The sequence below is a fragment of the Rhynchophorus ferrugineus genome, unplaced genomic scaffold (assembly GCF_030347505.1).
Source record: "Rhynchophorus ferrugineus isolate W39M unplaced genomic scaffold, kcgeb_rfMv2 rfM2, whole genome shotgun sequence".
NCBI classification, from domain to species: Eukaryota; Metazoa; Arthropoda; class Insecta; order Coleoptera; family Curculionidae; genus Rhynchophorus; species Rhynchophorus ferrugineus.
Window position 1 is genome coordinate 43,052,041 of NW_027472581.1, and position 19,017 is coordinate 43,071,057.

General features: G+C 30.7%; 1 protein-coding gene across 1 annotated transcript in view; it reads left to right on the top strand.

Annotated features, from left to right (window-relative positions):
- The window catches only part of LOC143190836 (uncharacterized), a 419,968-nt gene extending 401,208 nt beyond the window's left edge, over positions 1-18,760 (top strand). Inside the window, exon 4 of the mRNA XM_076395402.1 lies at positions 18,681-18,760. Coding sequence (XP_076251517.1) covers positions 18,681-18,760 — 80 coding nt within the window. The remainder of the gene's footprint in view (positions 1-18,680) is intronic.
- The last annotated feature ends 257 nt before the right edge of the window (positions 18,761-19,017 follow it).

Below are 19,017 nucleotides of genomic sequence, written 5' to 3' on the forward strand. Positions count from 1 at the left end.
GGTACAACTTTCTTAACTCTTTCGCTTACTACCTCTAAAGCCACTTGTTCGACAGATATTTCTAATTCGAATTTGGATTTCGGAAACATCGAGACTAACTTACTTTTATCCTAAAGTTCCTTATTAATTATTGATAACTCATAATGATGGTGCAATTATAATAAACGGTGCTGAATTTTAAGGTTCAGTTCGTTAAATAATCCATATAATCCAAGTAATATTTCGTAACAAAATTAATGGCAATAAGATTTAATACGGTATATTCTGTTTAACAGGCTAGATGACTGAAATAAAAATGTCACAAAAGTATTATAAATAAAATATTTATAATAATGATTTGATTAAACTGCTTCTAATAGCTTTCTGAATCGTCGATGCGTTGTTGTTTTCCAAAGTTGTTTCACTAAAGCTATTGTAACTATTAAACTAAATACCACATTGTCAGGAAGTTTTGACACGTATCATTTGCAGATTACGTTGTTAAGACTGCGAGGTTAGGTTTACGAAGGTTAGCAGACATCATGTAGGTCAGTTGAAAAGTCCCAGGTCTACCACAGTAAAACACAGTTTTTGGCAAAATTAGTTTTTTTTTATTCAACATAATTCCCTTCTAGGGACATACACTGATTATAGCGACCCCCCAACTTTTCGATACTATTTTTGTAGTACGATTTGTCCTTTGCTTCAAAATAGGCCTCAGTCCCGGCGATCACCTATTCATTCGACGAACATTTCGTCCCAGTGAGCATAGTTTTGAGATCTGAGAACAGGAAATAGTCGCTGGGAGCCAGATCTAGAGAATACGGTAGAAGAGGAAGCAATTCGAAGTCCAATTCATGGATTTTTGCCATCGTTTTCATTGACTTGTCACACATTGACTTGTTTTTCGGCGTCAATGAAAATTATTCGATGCGCATCCCAAAATACAGACGCCGTAACCTTGTCAGACGACTGTTGCGTTTTCCCACGCTTTGGAGCGTTGATCGTGTGCAGTCCACTCGGATGACTGTCGATTGGACTTCGGAGTGAAATAATAAAGCCGTGTTTTTTGCATTGTTACATATCGACATAAAAACTCGGGTTTATTACGCTTGATCATCTTTAAACACTGCTCGGAATCATCAACTTGTCGTTGTTTTTGGTCAAAAGTGAGCTCGCGCGGCACCCACTTTGCAGAGAGCTCTCTCATACTCAAATATTCGTGAATGATATGATGTACATATTCAGTTGATATCTTTCAATCTCTGCTATTTCATTCAACTTCAATTCAGTCATTCAAAATCATTTTGTGGATTTTTTAAAATGTTTTCGTCGGTAACAACCTCTCTTGGGCGTTCACTGCGTTCACCATCTTCGGTGCTCATTTCACCACCTCTAAACATAGCATACCAGTCCTTGATGGTTGATTTTCCTGGGGCAGTGTCCAGAAACTCGGCATCAAGCCAATATTTTGTTTCAACTGCATTATTTCCTTTCAAAAAGCAATATTTTATCAACACGCGAAATTCCTTTTTATCCATTTTATTCACAATAACAAAAGTTGCTTCACTCAAAATGCTATAATTTACAAACTAATGATCCAACAGCTATCAAATTTATACACTCATCTTTTGAGGGCTTGGGCTAACTAAAAAACATATGGATTTAATTCTAGTGGCGCCATCTATGTGTCAGGCCGGGGCTTTTCAATTAACTTGTTATACTTTAGACATACGACTTATTGTGTGTTGAGTTTTTTACTAGTTTTGAACTCTCGCATTTGCCACATTAGAATAGTAAAACTATTATAATGCTAACAGAATTAATGCTATGATGATTCTCTAAGCGATCGACGACTCTAGACCTTCCAATTCACAAATAAACTGGCATTGGTGCTAGCAAATAATCTCTGTGCAGTTTTTTTTGTGTCCCCGAAGATGTGATGCCCTAAAAAATTGCTTAATATGCCTATGGGCTAGTCTGAAACTGGGTGAGGCCAACCGCAAAATTATTTAATTCATTGTAACACGGATATTTGTGTATCGTTGTTGGAGAAATATACTGGAGCAGTAGTGTTGTATTACCTTTGTAATATTTTATTTCAGAGTAAATTCCAGTACCTATTAATATAGTAATAACAGTATATGATTATTTAATTATAGCTATAATTTCGACTTTTTATATATTATAATGACGCTTAAAATTAACAAGATAAGGTGGGTACGGACTTGAGCATTCGGGGGGGATTTCGTGAGGTAAAAAATATTTAATAATAATCTCATATAAAATAATTATTAACCAACATAAAACTATTAAGGTTGCCAAGGGTTGTTGGAGTATTATTTTACAGTATATTATTATTCGAAGCATACATGAAAGTTGTGCAAATACTACAAATAGCAGTTGAAAAATATTAGAATGTCATATTACTACTAATTTTATTTAATTCATAGAAAAATGCAAACATTTTAAAATGTGACAATATAATTAGCAATAAAATTTCTAGAATATAATCATACACCATGCAGTAAATACAAATTCACACCTGTTTATATAGTTCTTGTCTCTATCATTGAAAGATGAATTGCCTGATGACTCCATTTATATATTTTGTACTATCAAATAAAGGTAATATTCTTAATTTAAGGTTTTATTATGTCTACTTCATAGTAAAATTTGCACAGATATATGCTTTTCTCTTGGGAGTGAATAAATCTTCTGGTGATTTTCGATTATTTTGTAATCATTACAGAATTGTAAATGTTTGAAATCACTTCTGGAATCTTTAACTGGAATACCAAAATCGTATTAGCATAATAGTTTTATGACATATTCTTACCACAATCTTTAAAACAGTTGAATTTCAATATCATTCGTATGTTCTTCTTTATCATGACTTTCTTTATGTTATCGGCCATACTTACAATAATTTCATACTATTTTAAAAACGCTTAGACGGTACATATTATTTTAGCAATAAACATGGCTTTTTAGAAAAGAACACTACACGTACCGTTGAAAAATTACTCACGAGACATTTTATTTTGGCCATTGTGAAAAGTATGGTTATAAACAAAATAATACACGCCTTCGAACCAAACGATGAAACCCGTCAAACAATTTTTGGGGACCGAAACTTTCCGAGATGAACCGAACGCGACACGAAGTGATTTCGCTCATCACGAACGAAAATATTTTCGCCAAAACCATGCCGAATCTTCGTGCATGGTCTCGCACAGATCCGGAACGTTCGCTTCGTTCAAGTCTGTACTCACCATAATATGAATGTGACAGTCTACACTACAGCGCACACTGAAAATGTCTAACAATATATAGTATTCTTTGTGATAATATGTGAGTAATCATTTTCTCACCCTGTAATAGAGAACAATTAATAACTAGATGCGAGAGCTACGGACACAGCCTCGAATTTCTAATAATAAATTTGTGTCATTACTGAATTTGTTAATTTTCCATAGGCCTAATTCATTAAATTTAATTGTCGTTTTCATTTTCGCGATTCGGATTAATTTTCCAATAATTCATTCGGAGTAAATGATTGTTCTATTCAATGCCCACATTTTGCGTAATGGAATCCTCGCGCAAATATGGATCTGAATTAAAATATTGCAATGTGATAAAGGTATATTTATTGTAGTTAATCTCTCGTTGATGGAAATATATAGTACAATACATGCTCTGGCAGTTTTGATGTACAAAAAGTACTTGTATGGTTTTATGAAATGCTAATTTAAGAAAAAAACTTTAGCCTCCCTACATGAGATGTAAAATATGTAGGGTTTAATAACAAAAATATGTCCAAACCATTGTAATCTGCGTCATTGTATTTGTTCCTCAACTGGGCACTGATTGTTGCATCTTAAACGGGTTACCTCATTTCTTATCCGGTCTTATTTGCCTTAAACATAACATTTGAAAGGCCTCAAGCTTACATATGTCATGCTGTAATAGTATCCAAGTCTTGGAGCCATACAGAAAATTTGGAAGTTGGTGAAGAATAGGAGAAGAAAATAAGCGTTCGAAAGAATTATAATACTTTCTCTCTGCCGCACATATGAACTTATATAAGCTTAGAAAAAGCCTCGCAGCTTGGCCTATTCTGCTTATTACTTTGAGTACTTCAAATTATTAATGATCCAGAATTAATAAAATGCTTGAAACTTTCTACGCTTAGGTTATTGTAATTCATCTTTTATCAGTCATGAGGTAAAGTTGAGCTGTATCTATACATGATCTAATTTTTTAAATTGTTTCGTCCCAATCCTTTTAGACGTTTGACCTCCGAATGATTATAGCAGACAGTTTTTTAACTACTCTACTTTACAGTTTTCCACCATTTTCACCACTCTAAAATTCCGTTGTTCCGTCTTTCCTACCAAAGTTATTTCATACCCTTTAAATGTTTGACACGTTTAAGGTTTTTTTTTAACTAAACTTTTGGAATAAATTATTTCATGTTCTCAAAATAAGATGCTTATGATCAAATAGAGAAGCACAGCATTTTTTTAGCAAAAATAATTACGTTTGTGTATTACCGACTTCTTTATAACTGACAGGACATAATAATAATTCAACACCTAATGTCATTTTATTATGAGCCAATTTATTATTGTTATTCTCGACATATGAATCAATATTTCGCTCCATTATCTTTCTATTATCATCTACAGATTGTTGGGACCATGTGTCATTTTTTATCAATAAATACTTGTAACGAATCGGTATTTCCTGTAAAGTTTCAGCAATAAGGATAATAGCTTTTTCTTACATCATTTTATTTTTCGATTAATTCTATGTTGCCATCAGCATCTCATTAGGTAATGTGGGCAATTTTTTGTTTTTAGTTCCGTAACCATTGTAAATGTGAATCAATGGATGCTGTTTTGGATAGAATTTGTTATAAAATCACATTCGAATGTGACCTTCAAAGGTATTAATTTATGCATTAGGGATCAAACCTCCACATACTATCATGATCCTGACTCAATTCGAGAGGCTAATCTCTGAATCTAATCTTTACAGAAAAATGGAAATATTTAAATGCTACGTCCTACTTCCCGTACATTGCCTCTTTCAGGTATCATATTGTAATTGTTATTAGTGTTATTTTCCAATATTAAATTTGAACAATTAATTTAATAATAATTAATGTTAGTGTCAATCAGTTTTTTGTGATTTACATTATATAATGACCCATAGAGGATCGCTTCAGTATGTAAACTTCTGTATAAATTTATAAACTGAAACTTAATTTAATTATTTTTCTTATCCTATTGCAAAAATATGGTTTGGACTATGAATTTCAGTGATATCACACATGTTTAATAGTCTGATGAGTGCAATTGAAAATACTGACAGTTTTTTTATAGTGGTTTACTATAGCATTTTGGATCACACGTTATGGATTCCAAGATGATAATGCGCTGAATTAATTGATTTGAAACTTAATATGACAACACAATACATTTTTTCTTGCAATTAATCGAATATGAAGTACACAAGAACACAACGTCTCCAGTAACAAATTTTTACTGGAAACAATGGTTTTTGCAAAAATCCATTAAAATTTATACACCGTTTCTATAATACTTTTCCTATAATTGTCACTATAGTAATAAAAGCATTTAGTTTTTCTATTTCAATAGAAAAAACTCAATCAAAAACTCTATTTGAAATTATTTGAGATAATTTCAACGTATGTAAAATATTACAAACGTATCCGAATATAAACCACCAGAATTTAATAACAAAATGAAATGCACGTATTTCCTGTAAAACTGTAAAATCAGATTACGTTCAACTGCATGTTTTATTGAAATATTAATATTTTAATATCAAGCAACAGATTTAAATATAAAACGCATTGAGATGGCTGGAATCAATTTAACAGGAGAGTTTCCGCGATTTAAACTAAGCAGACTAAATTGTTATAATACCAATTTTCAATACGGCCGGTTTATCGTTTCATAAATTTATAATTAATAAATTATGGTGTTGTTTTTAATGGACAGATATATAGAATATAATTGTATTAATTTCTGTCTATGCCTATTCATATTTTTGGACATTACCAAGAAATGGTTAAGGTTATGGAACATTAAAACAATTCTTTAATTAATTATCATCTAATTTATTTTTAACTGACCTAAAAAAGGAGGAGTTTCTATATACATATATACTTATATACATATATACATGCATACGTATATACATATATATATATTTATATATCTATATACATATATCAGTACATATAGTATATATCAGTGTCTATATATATATATATATATATATATATATATATATATATATATATATATATATATATATATATATATATATTCAGCATATTTTTACAGAAGGATCTGTCCCAAATTTTCAAAAAGTCGGAGTTTCATATAAAATGTACAACAAAGTAGGAAAGTTTAACTGTGCCACAAAATACCGCTAGTTTACGAATTACGAATTTACAATAACTAAATACAATACAGGACGAAGAAAAACGGGAATAATATCCTATATAAAGTCCAAATATCAAATTTTTGGATGTATTTTTGTGCGCCAATTAGGAAACAAACGGGCTTCAAAAATGTCCCCTGTATGTGTTTTGAAATGTTTTAAAAATATAATTGAAATTGACGGTAAACTTAAAATTAAAGATGAAGGCTATTTGAAAATACTTCAGGAAAATGCATTTCCTTATTAATAGGTGAAATTTTTCAACAGGATAATAACCCCAAACATTCATAAAAATTATCAGGGTTTACTAAAGCAAAAATTAAACGAATAAACCTTGCAAATAATGAAATGGCCGTTACAATCACTAGATCTTTACTTTTATATAAGTAGTATGAGATAGACTTCGTAAGAAGTGAAGAATCAAAGGCCGTTGAGCTCAGAACAGCTGTGGGAATACTAACAAGGAATTAATTAAATAAGTTAATAAAAATGATAAGTAGAATGTATAAAGATGTAATGAAATTAACAACATTTTACGACATTTGTATTCAACTTTGTTTAATTTGTACTGAACATATTTAACTAACATTAAATAAACGAATGTCTGAGGTTTCATTAAAATTATAATAAATCATAATCAGTATAATAAATTAAATCTGTCGTTTTTTTGCCTTATTGTTCCCAAACTTTTGAACGGTAGTATATAAGAATTTAAATCATGTTTATTAAGTACACTGTGTTCTATTTAGCTCCTTTGAAACTGGGAATCAATGTTAATTTTTCTTTATATAAAATAGGTGGGTAATCAGTTTTTTAGTCTATTGTGCGAATTGCAACATCAATTTATATAGACTGAATATTTATATCACATTTTTAATTATATTTTTCTATCTTGCTATATCTTTACAAAACCATCCATCAGAAGCCTTTTCATGTGTATGGGTATATTCAATACTTTATATTTTTTAACAGACTAATTTGTAGTATTGATTGTCGGTTCAGTACCTCAATACCAACAAATGCAACATACACACAGCAGCCGATAACTTTGGAGCAAACTCTGCATTGACATAACTATTCATTGTGTGGATTATAGTTTATACTGATCTCAATTGGTGTCGGAAAACTGAGAAATCTCGATTTATATGAAAAGTCTTATTTGGTTAACTTGGTTGGTCCAACCTTTCTTAAGCTGTCATATTAAGATATTCTTAAATATCCTGGTCTATATTAAAATGGGAATATCAAAAAAATCACAGCGTCTTAATGGATTCTATATGTAATCATTTTACTTGTTCAGCTATTTACTATATTATAATACTAGCGACCCGCCCCGGCTTCGCACGGGTGCAATGCTGATACTAAATTAAATACACTACAGAAAAAATATGAACGTTGTATATAAAAACATAGCGGCCCGCTCCGACTTTGCACGGGCATAAAATATATATGCCTATGTCACTCAATGAAAACATGATTAAAATCGATCCAGTATTTTTGGTTCATTCATTACTGCCCTTGGCCTGCACTCATTAAATTTGGAGTAAAACTATAATCTATAAAAAACTCTATCTTTGGAATATCTAAATTCATACAATTTTTATTACATTACACATTTTTAAACGCAAATTTTAAATTTGTAATATCTCCGAAAATATTTGTTTAATTTACATGTTGTAAGGAACCATATTGATCTATATTAATTGCACACTGTATTTAAGGTACTTAATTCGATAAGGATTAATGCCGTATTGCTTAAAATAGCTTCGTAAATAAGCCATTTTCTCACGTAAAAAGTAAACAATAAAAATGGTTAATGTGGGTTATCCCTAAAAGATAAACATATACCATCGCGGACTTTTTTGTAGACCTTTTTATGGTGTACAATACTGTAGTACATTAATTTGATCTAACTCGTAGGGTTAGGCAGCGTTTTTACTAATTGCTAAATAAGCCTAAAAAATTAGGTTAATTTACGACATCACGTTAGAAACCTTTAAAATTAGCAATGTTGCCTTAGTATATTATGCATGTATTATACATATAAACCTTCCTCTTGAATCACTCTATCTATTGAAAAAAACCGCATCAAAATCCGTTGCGTAGTTTTAAAGATTTAAGCGCACATAGGGATATAGGGACAGAAAAGGCGACTTTGTTTTATACTATGTAGTGACTACACTATAGTATAATACTACTGTATTATATTTCTATACCCATAACATGCCTCTCAACGTGTACACGTTCAAGTAATTATAAATGGTTTCTTGTATTAGTCTCAAGAATTCTTCGTAGTTTTTTGCGTTTTACACGGATAATCATCGAGTAATGCTTTCATATTAATCGTGTTCTCGTGTTCAAATGTATTCTTTACCGTCGGTATCAAAATTACCACTTTTAAAACGTGGAAACCAGTATTCACATACTGAAATCATAATTGTCATAAGCTTCACACAACATTCGAAGATCTTTAGCCTTTTTTTTATCAAATTGAGGTAAAAAAATAAAACTTGTGGCAAATACGATTAGTTAGGTATTTCCAAGCGAGTGAGACTTCAACGTGAAGTTGGTTAAATTGTACCCGCTACGATTTAATACATACTAACATCATCTGTTATAAATCCTTTAAAATTAATTTATGGGTGTAATAATGTATACAATAAAATAAGATAAATGTATAGTATATACATGATTTATACTAACCACAATTATTTAATCAGTTCAATGTATGGCTTCCCAGCATTTTCACTGTATTTTACCAGACGGAACAGCACGGCTGTTCAAGATGATTATAACCGAAGAACTGGATCTTATTTCTATAGTGTTTTTGCATCAAGCAAACGTAGGCTGCATAAAGAATCCCGCATAAGAGCGAAAATAAAATAAAAACGCACAGAACGACACAAAAGAATGGTGAGAAAGCGCCCCGCTCGCTGTTTACATAATATACACAAATCGTCGGCTGACAAATGCTGTTTTATTTATGATTCCTTTTGTTATTTGTCGCAATTTGCGATAAAGTTTACCTTTTTCGAGACGGGGAACGGCTGATTTTTCAATTGAAGAAGAAACGCGTCAACGAGAAAAAAACATGTAGGAAAATACCCACCCTTCGTTCGGTCGCTAAATTCGGGAGGTTCGAAGTACGCATTCATAAAAACATAGAGAAAATGACATTATCAAAATGTTTCTCTCCAAAGATGTCTTAGATGTAAACAAAAATATGTGAAAACATTTCGTAATCATTCGTTCGTAAGTTTTGATTTGTTTACGGGTGAAAACACACCTTTTATTATTATTTTATCAAAACAATTTTATTTCTAGAATAATAAGCGGTGGCATGTTGAACCTAGGATACATTAAAACACGCTAGCGTAATTTCTTCAAATTTCTGGTGTCCCTTGCTGGTATTTATTAGTACAAAAATCCATTTCCGGATATTAACGGAATGCTGTTCGTTCCTGGATGACAGGAATACTGCATCTGCCAAATAGTTCAATTTGATTGCGTCGTACTGGCTCTTGTTATGTTTTATGTGCACGAACTCGGTTCATTCTAAGGCTGTCCAATTCATTTCTGCTCACTTAGACTTTAATTTCTAGTAGACTTTCGAACGCAATATACCAAACAACTAATACCATTTTTTGTCTATCATTAATCAACAGCGCGGTTAGCACGTGAGATTATTCGTCAGAGAATAAAGAAACTTAGAAGTGCATCTCCTATGTTAAAATTGGTTCTAAGTTACGATGGGAATCCCCGTGTCAGGGCGCTTACGCATGCGCCGTATGACAGTTAGTTACGGGGGGAAATTTAAAAATATTTAGCGGGTATTTTAAAAATTTAAAAATATATAGTTAAAAATTTTAGCGGGAAATTAAAAATATAAACATATTAAAATATATTTTATTGATATATTCACAGAGATATCTCCACTACTCAAAACACGTAATCCACTGATATTATCTTCTCTCTAATATTTAAAACTGTTAGAAATATGACAACTGCAGTTCGGTCTATACAGTCAAGTTTCTGAACTAACGACCAAAATTAGAAGTTACTACTCCAGCATCAAAAAGGAACCTTATTCAGTATCTGCATTAATGTTCTTCTAGAAGGCAAGCAGAATATCTTCGATAACAGTTTATATCTTCTGCCACTGCATTTCAATAAGGATAAAGCCATTATTTTTCATCCAACCTAAATGAACATATAAATTTCAAGTTAGAACCTCCATTCTCTAATAATAAACATAAGTTTCTTATTATATACTTTCTGGGTCTCCTATATATCTATCAGCCTCAAAAAACTTATGTGATTTAATATTGCCATTGGGGCATATGTACCTTGTCTTGTAGTAAAGGTAAAGAATCTCAATAAATATTGCTTAATTATTTCAATGCAATAAATCATTATTATTTAAGAAAATACTTACTATGTAAATTACTAGTAGGAATTACATCTTATTTCATCCATGGCTTTCCACATTTTGGTCTATAGCCTTCATCTTTAAAATGCTTACAAACTTTCCTGGACCTACATAGGAGATCATAAGAGATCCCCTTAAGGTTTTCCGAAAAACAACGACGTAAATAAACAATACAAATTATATCACTTAAAAAGGGCCGTTAACTGCTTAGGTTAGAACCATTAATACCGAGGCCGAAAAAGAGAGAAATACACATAATGCTGTTGCATTTTTCATTTACATTTGGCCGCGTAACGGGGATTCCGAAAAGCTTAAACGTGGCACCCGATTTTTCCATATAGCTTTCACTTCTTTATTTATTCTATACGTCGCCGATATAATTGACTTTGACAATTGATCACTTTGAAGTCTTCTCTTTGGCATCGTAAATAATAAAAATAAAGAACATTTTTGCGAAGGAAATTTGTAATATAATATGATATATAATAAAAAAGTGAAATTTCTTTACAAAGTATGCTTTATTTTAAACAGTTACTACATATTTCATATCTATTTTTGATAAATATTCCAATCGCAGTTAGACAGTAATAGCCGGTACTTTTAATCATTATTCAACATTTTTAGTCACAATAGCACTATATTTCCAAACGCACCTTGTTGTTTCTGTCACAATTATTCCATATTTCCTCGCCATATAATCTGTCTCTGGACTTATAAACGATAATCTATTGATAAATGTTTTAAAACCAAAATTAGTCAAATCAACCCCGATTTGTTTTGTTAAATTGCTTAGTGATCAACAAGAAAATTACGTTTAACTTAGATGTGAAAATGAGGTATACGGTTTGATAGTAAAAAGTGAGGTTTAAGGAATAAGTCTATTTCTTTATCAAACAAATTACCATTTTATTGTATAAATATTATTTAAAAAATCATTGGACTATCGTTTGATTTGGACAATTTAATGATTAAGGGAAATATCTCCTGAAAATTATTTTTTTATTTCAGCATGTAATTCAAATTCTGCAAGAGAGGTGGCTAGAAAAAATAGATCCCTTTTCCAGAGATGGGACATTTTTTAGATATACTTTTTTCCTATTTTAATTATACCATTCAATTTTACAAATAATTATAAACCTTTTCCTGTTTTTGAGGCTTATGCCAATAAAACCACGCTATTGAGATTTATTTATTAAATATTGCTTCAAGTGTGTTATAATATCTCCTTTCTTTGCATACAATAATCATTTACGATCATGTCATTCTAGTTAATGACATACAATCGCAATGCTACATTATACGACGCCGTGGGCGAACTACTAATATACATGGGCACAATAATGTCTAATTATTATTAATTAGAAATTCCGTAAATGGTTCAATTGTTGCGTCTTGTCATGAGAGGTAATTGAGCCGCTTGATAATAGGCTATGACACTCGTGGATTATTGAATTTAAATGGCATGGTAATAGAGAATTCGCTTAAGTATAAAATTAGCTATAATGCATCTAAATGAATTGATAAACTGCAACTGTAGCATATAGTTAGTTAACTTTTTACTAAATTGCTATTCCAAATTGTATTGTGTATATTAGTTATGCAACATGTATGGTTTAAAACAAAAAGTTTTAATTTACTTAAAAACTACTTCAATTTGGTTTAATCTGCAGTATAAACAATACTCTCGATTCATTTCGATTCTAATGTAAACGAAGCTCTTTAATAATATAAACACACCAACGTCAGTCCACCTTTAGTGAATTTACGAATCCACTGACTAGGATTGTTTGTTGTAGCCATGCTTGTTCCTAATTCCAATAGTTCGTGACCACTGAACTTTGAATATTTTTAATACACCACCACATCTTAGTGCCTCAACTGCAATGCTTTTACCTGAACTGAACTTAGCCATGTCAAGGAATACTTTAAATAACAGCTATATATTTATATAACAGCATAATAAATTTCGTTTCCAGATAAATAAGTTTTATCCAGTTAGTTTGATTGATGACGAAAGAGAGCAACCTTATGATATGCCTGGATTAATATTGACTGCTTCAGTTATGAAACGTGTAGGGTTTAAGACAAATCTTTTAATTTACTTACCAATTATGGAAATAAGGTGACTTGTTGATTCGAGGATTCAAGAATGAACACTCTTCTTATATGAACATACTACTCGTCAGAGCATATCTTTAGATATTATATCGATTTCTTATAACATTCAATGCCGCATTACCACTAGTAATCTCTCTATATGGTATATTTATATGTATATTTTATAACCAATTGTATAGTTCTACACAATAATTTAAATATATAAAATTTTTATCCGTGTTAAACATTTCTCTTTAAAAGGATTTTGAAAAAAAAGAAGTAAATAATTTTGTTCAACAACATGTTCCAATGCTTTCTTCGGTGTTTTTTAACTACTATGCTACTATTATTTCTTCGAGCACGCTTGTTCGGGTTTAATCTGCACTTGGTTGATTGGTCAAAATTTGTTGTTATCTAAGTTGACATGTTTTACTTTTTCCATAGTCTATGTTACACTTTGTTAGGCAGCTATTTCTATATATTACAGCTATCTATGTATTGGGTATTAGATTATTAAGGTTGTAGCTCATTTATTTGATTTTACATCGTTTCCAGGCAATAATGTAACTATATTATACTGCTGAGCCATGTATTTTAAATAGGAGAAATTGATTTTGGGAGAAGTAATCAACACTATAAACAACATCATCGTTTTTGATAATGCTACATTTAATTTTTCGCTTTTGAAAATAAAAGGCAAAATCTGACAAAAATAACCTTGTAACATTTGATTGAGTAAAGGAATTGCGCTATAATTATATCTAAAATCTAACTGTTGTCATTCAAATGCACCAAATTAGGAATTTCATTGAATAAGCAGTATTACGGATATGATTTTAAAGCCATATATTTGGAAAAAAGACGCGGAGAGTTAACCATTATTTTCCTCCGTTGTTAACCTTCGTTGGAAGGGGCACGTATTATAGAAGAGAAATAAAGGCTAAAGAAGTACTAACATATATACATGATAATAAAAACATACATAGACTGCACTCTCAATACTGAAGTATTGTAACTGTAGTCCATATTGAAATAAAGCACAAAATTAACAAATATCACAGCCATAAAATAACATTTTTCATTATTTATTCCCTATGTTTTCGTTATTTATTCTAATGTTCGACTTCTGCAATATTATTCATGTTAAATTTATGGTGTCATTGGAATACCTAAATCGAAATACTTCAGGAATAAAAATTTCTTTCAATTGTAATAAGGAATATAGATTAGGTTAAATGAAATCTAATAACATCAAATTCTACTACAGAAAAATACACTATCAATAAATAAATAAAACTGTGAAAGGATTTGAACTATTGTTACTTTTTTTCATTTTCATTTTCATGTTAAAAAGAACAAAACAAACAGAAGGACAGACAGGACAGAAAAATGTATATTCCCAAATATATAAATTATTTTTGTGGCCGCCAATTCGCAAAATAGTAAATTAGTTAAACACATGTCTTCTTGTAGGGTTACTTAGATTGAAACCGTTAGCGTCTACTACGCAAAAGCATCATTGAAGTGATTCTTCGGCTCCATCCAATCCATAGGAACAAAATCGAATTTGTGATATTATATTTTCTTCCGCAAATACAAGGATTCAATACAAGATTGGCAAACCTTATGAGGAACTCATTACTTATTTAGTGTTTCTTTAAGTACTCTGAAATAATCAGTATAAACCTGTCAAGACAAAATCTGTGATATTTCTTTTTTGTTATTTATTTCGCACCAGAAATTTCCTCAAAAGCGAGTCAGATTCATAAATTTATTTATAAACAATGGACCTGAAAATACAGAAATTTGTATAATGAACATAGTGATATCAACAATAAACTTACCGTTGTAGAAATATAAAAATTATATAGAAAAATGGTTTATATTTGTTATTTCAACTTCAATTATAGGTACCAGAAAGGTAGTTTTTTAACATTAAACGTGTAATTCACATAGGTGGTAAAAGTCATCGACTCTCAATTGGCTGAAACTCCACCGAGTCACATTAATACGATTTCCGTGTAAAAAGGAGCCCATTCCTTCCGAATATAAAATTTAAACCGCACCATTTAGTGCACAATGCCTTCGAACCGCCATCGAACAATGAGAAGCCCCCCGTTCGGGCCCGACTGAAAGAAGCGACGGACGCGTCTCAACCAGACCTGAATGCTCCTCGCTCCGGTGATTGATGAATGCCCTCGGTGGTAATGTGCTTCGGGGAAGCTTCAATACGCTTCCTGGGAGATTTTATTTAGATATACTAGCAAGTCGATGCATGTTAGGACAGGGGTGATCGGGCGTCGAGACGAGACATGAACGGCGGCAACGCCTGCGGCAGCGACGGCAGTGATTGAGGAAAGTTATTTTTCGCAGTAAGAATGACGTACACGTCAGATCTCTTTGGATTGGACATCGATGTGATTGATAATTGAAATAAAATGTCGAGGAACTATTGATTGTTTTAAAATTGAATTTAAAATGATTTAAATTGTTTAGATATAATATTTATATAATTATATAATATACAAGTATTTATTTTTTAGTTTTTTTTTATTAGATTTTAGATCCACTTAGTACAATCTTAATTTATAAATTAATTTATTACTATTATACACAAGCAAGAGGAGTGCTGGATAAATACGTTATATATATATATATATATATATATATATATATATATATATATATATATATGTATATAAATATATATATATTTCAAATTAAATTAAAAGAAACTACCTAAACTAAAGTTAAGAATAACCATTGCACATTGTCCAGTAGTTGTATTCTTTCCGCGCTGCTGTATTTTAGTTGCTTTATTTAACGTTTAATTTTGGATCCATTTGATTTCGAGGTCATCGCGTAGTTCTTCATTTGTTATGTACTGATAATCATTGGTAATTAATCGAGGAACTTTGTTTTGGCAGCGTTGGATTAGTAGTTGGTTTGGTACACTCCATAAGAGGCTTTATAATTGATTATTAAATCAGTTTTTTGGTACTTGGTTAGATATATACCTTCCAATATTGATAATTCTTTGATCTATGTAATAAATGAAAATAATACAATCTATACTGAAATCTACCTCTTTCGAACTCTTATCTACTCTATGGCTTCGATTCTTAGACACTGTCACAGTCTAATATCTGTAAGCTTGAGGTTTTTTAAAGGTAATGCTTAAGGCATATATTACATGTTTCTCTATCGTATTAGAGATAAAGTCATTTATTTAAGATAAAACAGTCACTATACACATGAGGAACAAATTTGGGGACGTAGATTACAATGGTTCATGTTGCTACAATGAAAAATAAGTGAATTCCTCACAAACTGCCCGAAACAAGCCACCTTTTGCATGGAAGATACAATTTAACAGCTTGAAATAAAACCTGAATCAAGATCATTGAAAAAGTGAAGACTGACATTGGTCAGTTGAGGGCAAAACAACTGCGACCGACAGTCAACTTTGGTGAGATTCTGGGTTGGCTCTGGTATGATGATGATTTTGAAATGAAATTATATTTTAGAACTAAGATAATTGGTTTTATATTTTGAATCTATATAGTTAAAGAACATAAGAACATAATAATTTTGAGTGATTATTTCGATTTTCTGAAGGTTATAACTAAAAAAGGAATTAAAACAATTTTTTTTCATAATATAAATTTGCTAATAGTACGTTATAAGTATTCCAAGTAAATTTTGGGGGGCCTTCTTGTATACCCTAGATTGTATTTTTTTAAATTATATATGATTCATCTCTAGTGTCCTGTTGGATTTATTACCAGAAAGAGGACAAGTTTTTGAAGGATATGGAAAAATCTACTCACTCTCAAATAGATCCATAGAAATGGTAGTAAAAGGACGAAAATGTGAAAATATGGTAATCAATTTAAAGGTTTTCATCTTCCTCTTCGCATTTTGCAACCGGTTTCAGAGAATTGTTATGTTACCAAATAATTTGGGCAGCTTGCGTTACGTCTACTTTTAACAGACTTCAAAAAGGAGGAGGTTCTATGTTTCTGTTGTATATATTTGTAAATGTATGTTCAACGTTTGCGTCGTCAATTATGGATCGATTTTCAAAATTCTTTTTTTATTCGAAAGAGTACACTTCCGAGGTGGTCTCATTGGAACCCAGTTAGGATCTGATGGAGGAAGGGGGAGAAATCGAGGGAAAATCTCAAATTTTAAAGGCACGTACAATATCTTCACATATTTTTTATCTAATATAATCAGATATTGGTATATAATGTTACTGTTGGGCTGATGTGATGAAAAATCGGAAGCAGTAAGTAAAAGTAAAAGTTTGCTTTTTAAGCACTAACCATATCATATGAGACGTTGTATAAATGTTGTAGGCAACTGTTTCTATGGTGATTCGTTTCCCAACAGGACAGCAACATTTTTATCTAGTTTGATTGGCACATTTGTCAAATCACCTAGGTTAGGTAGCGGACCCCAGGGCCTGCGACATTCCTTATTTTCAATCATTGTTTCTTTATTCCTATTTTGCCTCATACGGGCTGTACCTTTACTATCCATTGTGATACTTAATAACATAACTGCGTAATTAATTGAGTAAATATCTAATACTAAAAGGAGAAAAATAAAATAGTTTTAACAAAAAAAATGAAACCGACTTCGCTTCAAATAAATAAGGAATTTACTAAAAAGTAAAAAATAATGAAATTTAGATTTTTAACACAATACGTGCCAAGCCTAAACAATACGAAAATAGTAATATAATTTCGTGACATATACACGAAATTAAATTGCAAACAAAGCAAACATAATTTGTTTCTTGGCACTGACTTCAAAGTAATCAGTTGGTAGTAGTTAAAATAATATTGTAAATAGATAAGTGGATTTAGATAGGTATTAAGCTGTAAGTACATAGGAATATATAAAATAGGTGTAGTAGATAGGTTAAATAAGGTTTTTTTAAACTTTTATTTACTTATTACCACGATTATTATGTACATATTTATGTTTTTAAGTCGGTCCAATTTTTTTGTTAAAAATAATTTTTAGTTTCGATGCTTGGTTCAAAGAAATTAACTAAAAAGATAAAATTAAAATCATCCCGTGATTGTTTAGATTGATTTTAGCTAGAAATAATTATTTCATTACTAATAGCAATACAAATAATAATTAATTAATTAGTTAATCAGCAAATCCTTTATCAACAGTCTTATCACTGTATCCAATATATAATGATTACATTTTAACCAGTAAAAGTAAAATTTGCTAAAAAGTTTAGAAACAGTCTCGATAGGTATGCCAAATTCGAATCATGAATTAAACTTCACCGATTATTATTGGCTGTATTAAACTAAAATTAACACGTACACATATAGGATTGTTACGGTGGGTGAAGTACTAATCTATGTCTTGTCGGTGAGTATTCAATAATAACCTCATTTATGACGTCTTATAGATAATTTATTATGGTAATAGTAACTATGCTTTTTGTTTTGTTAGTTTTTATCTTGTTAGATTAATATGAGTGAATTTCTTCTGAACATTATTAATAAATGTATTTAATGCTAATATCAATTTTGGTACTATTTAGACTGAAAACTGCATGTATACATAAATAGAACAAATGTCCTTTTAAAAATACTCTAATTTCAAAATATAAATAAAAATATTTATTTGTGAAATAATCTAATACTTTTTTTTCTTGTTTCAGGTATGGCTCGCAAAAGGGTTCTTAAGTTGATGAGAAAACAAGGAATGGGTAACAAGAATATAATCTATAGTTTATTATAGAAATTAACATTTTCAATGTGGATCAATAAGTACATATGTTAAACAACTTTCTTATTATAGACTTTGCTCAATTATTCTGTTAATGATTTTTGTGATATTCTTGTGGCCTTTTCTATAAATAGGATTATACTTAATTCTTAGAAATCCCTAAAATATATTTTGATCTGTCAATTTGCGAACTCTCTGCTTCATAACTTAGTTCGTGTAGTTTATGTTGATGAATTATCATGTTGAAACTTCATTATTTGGGGACAGTA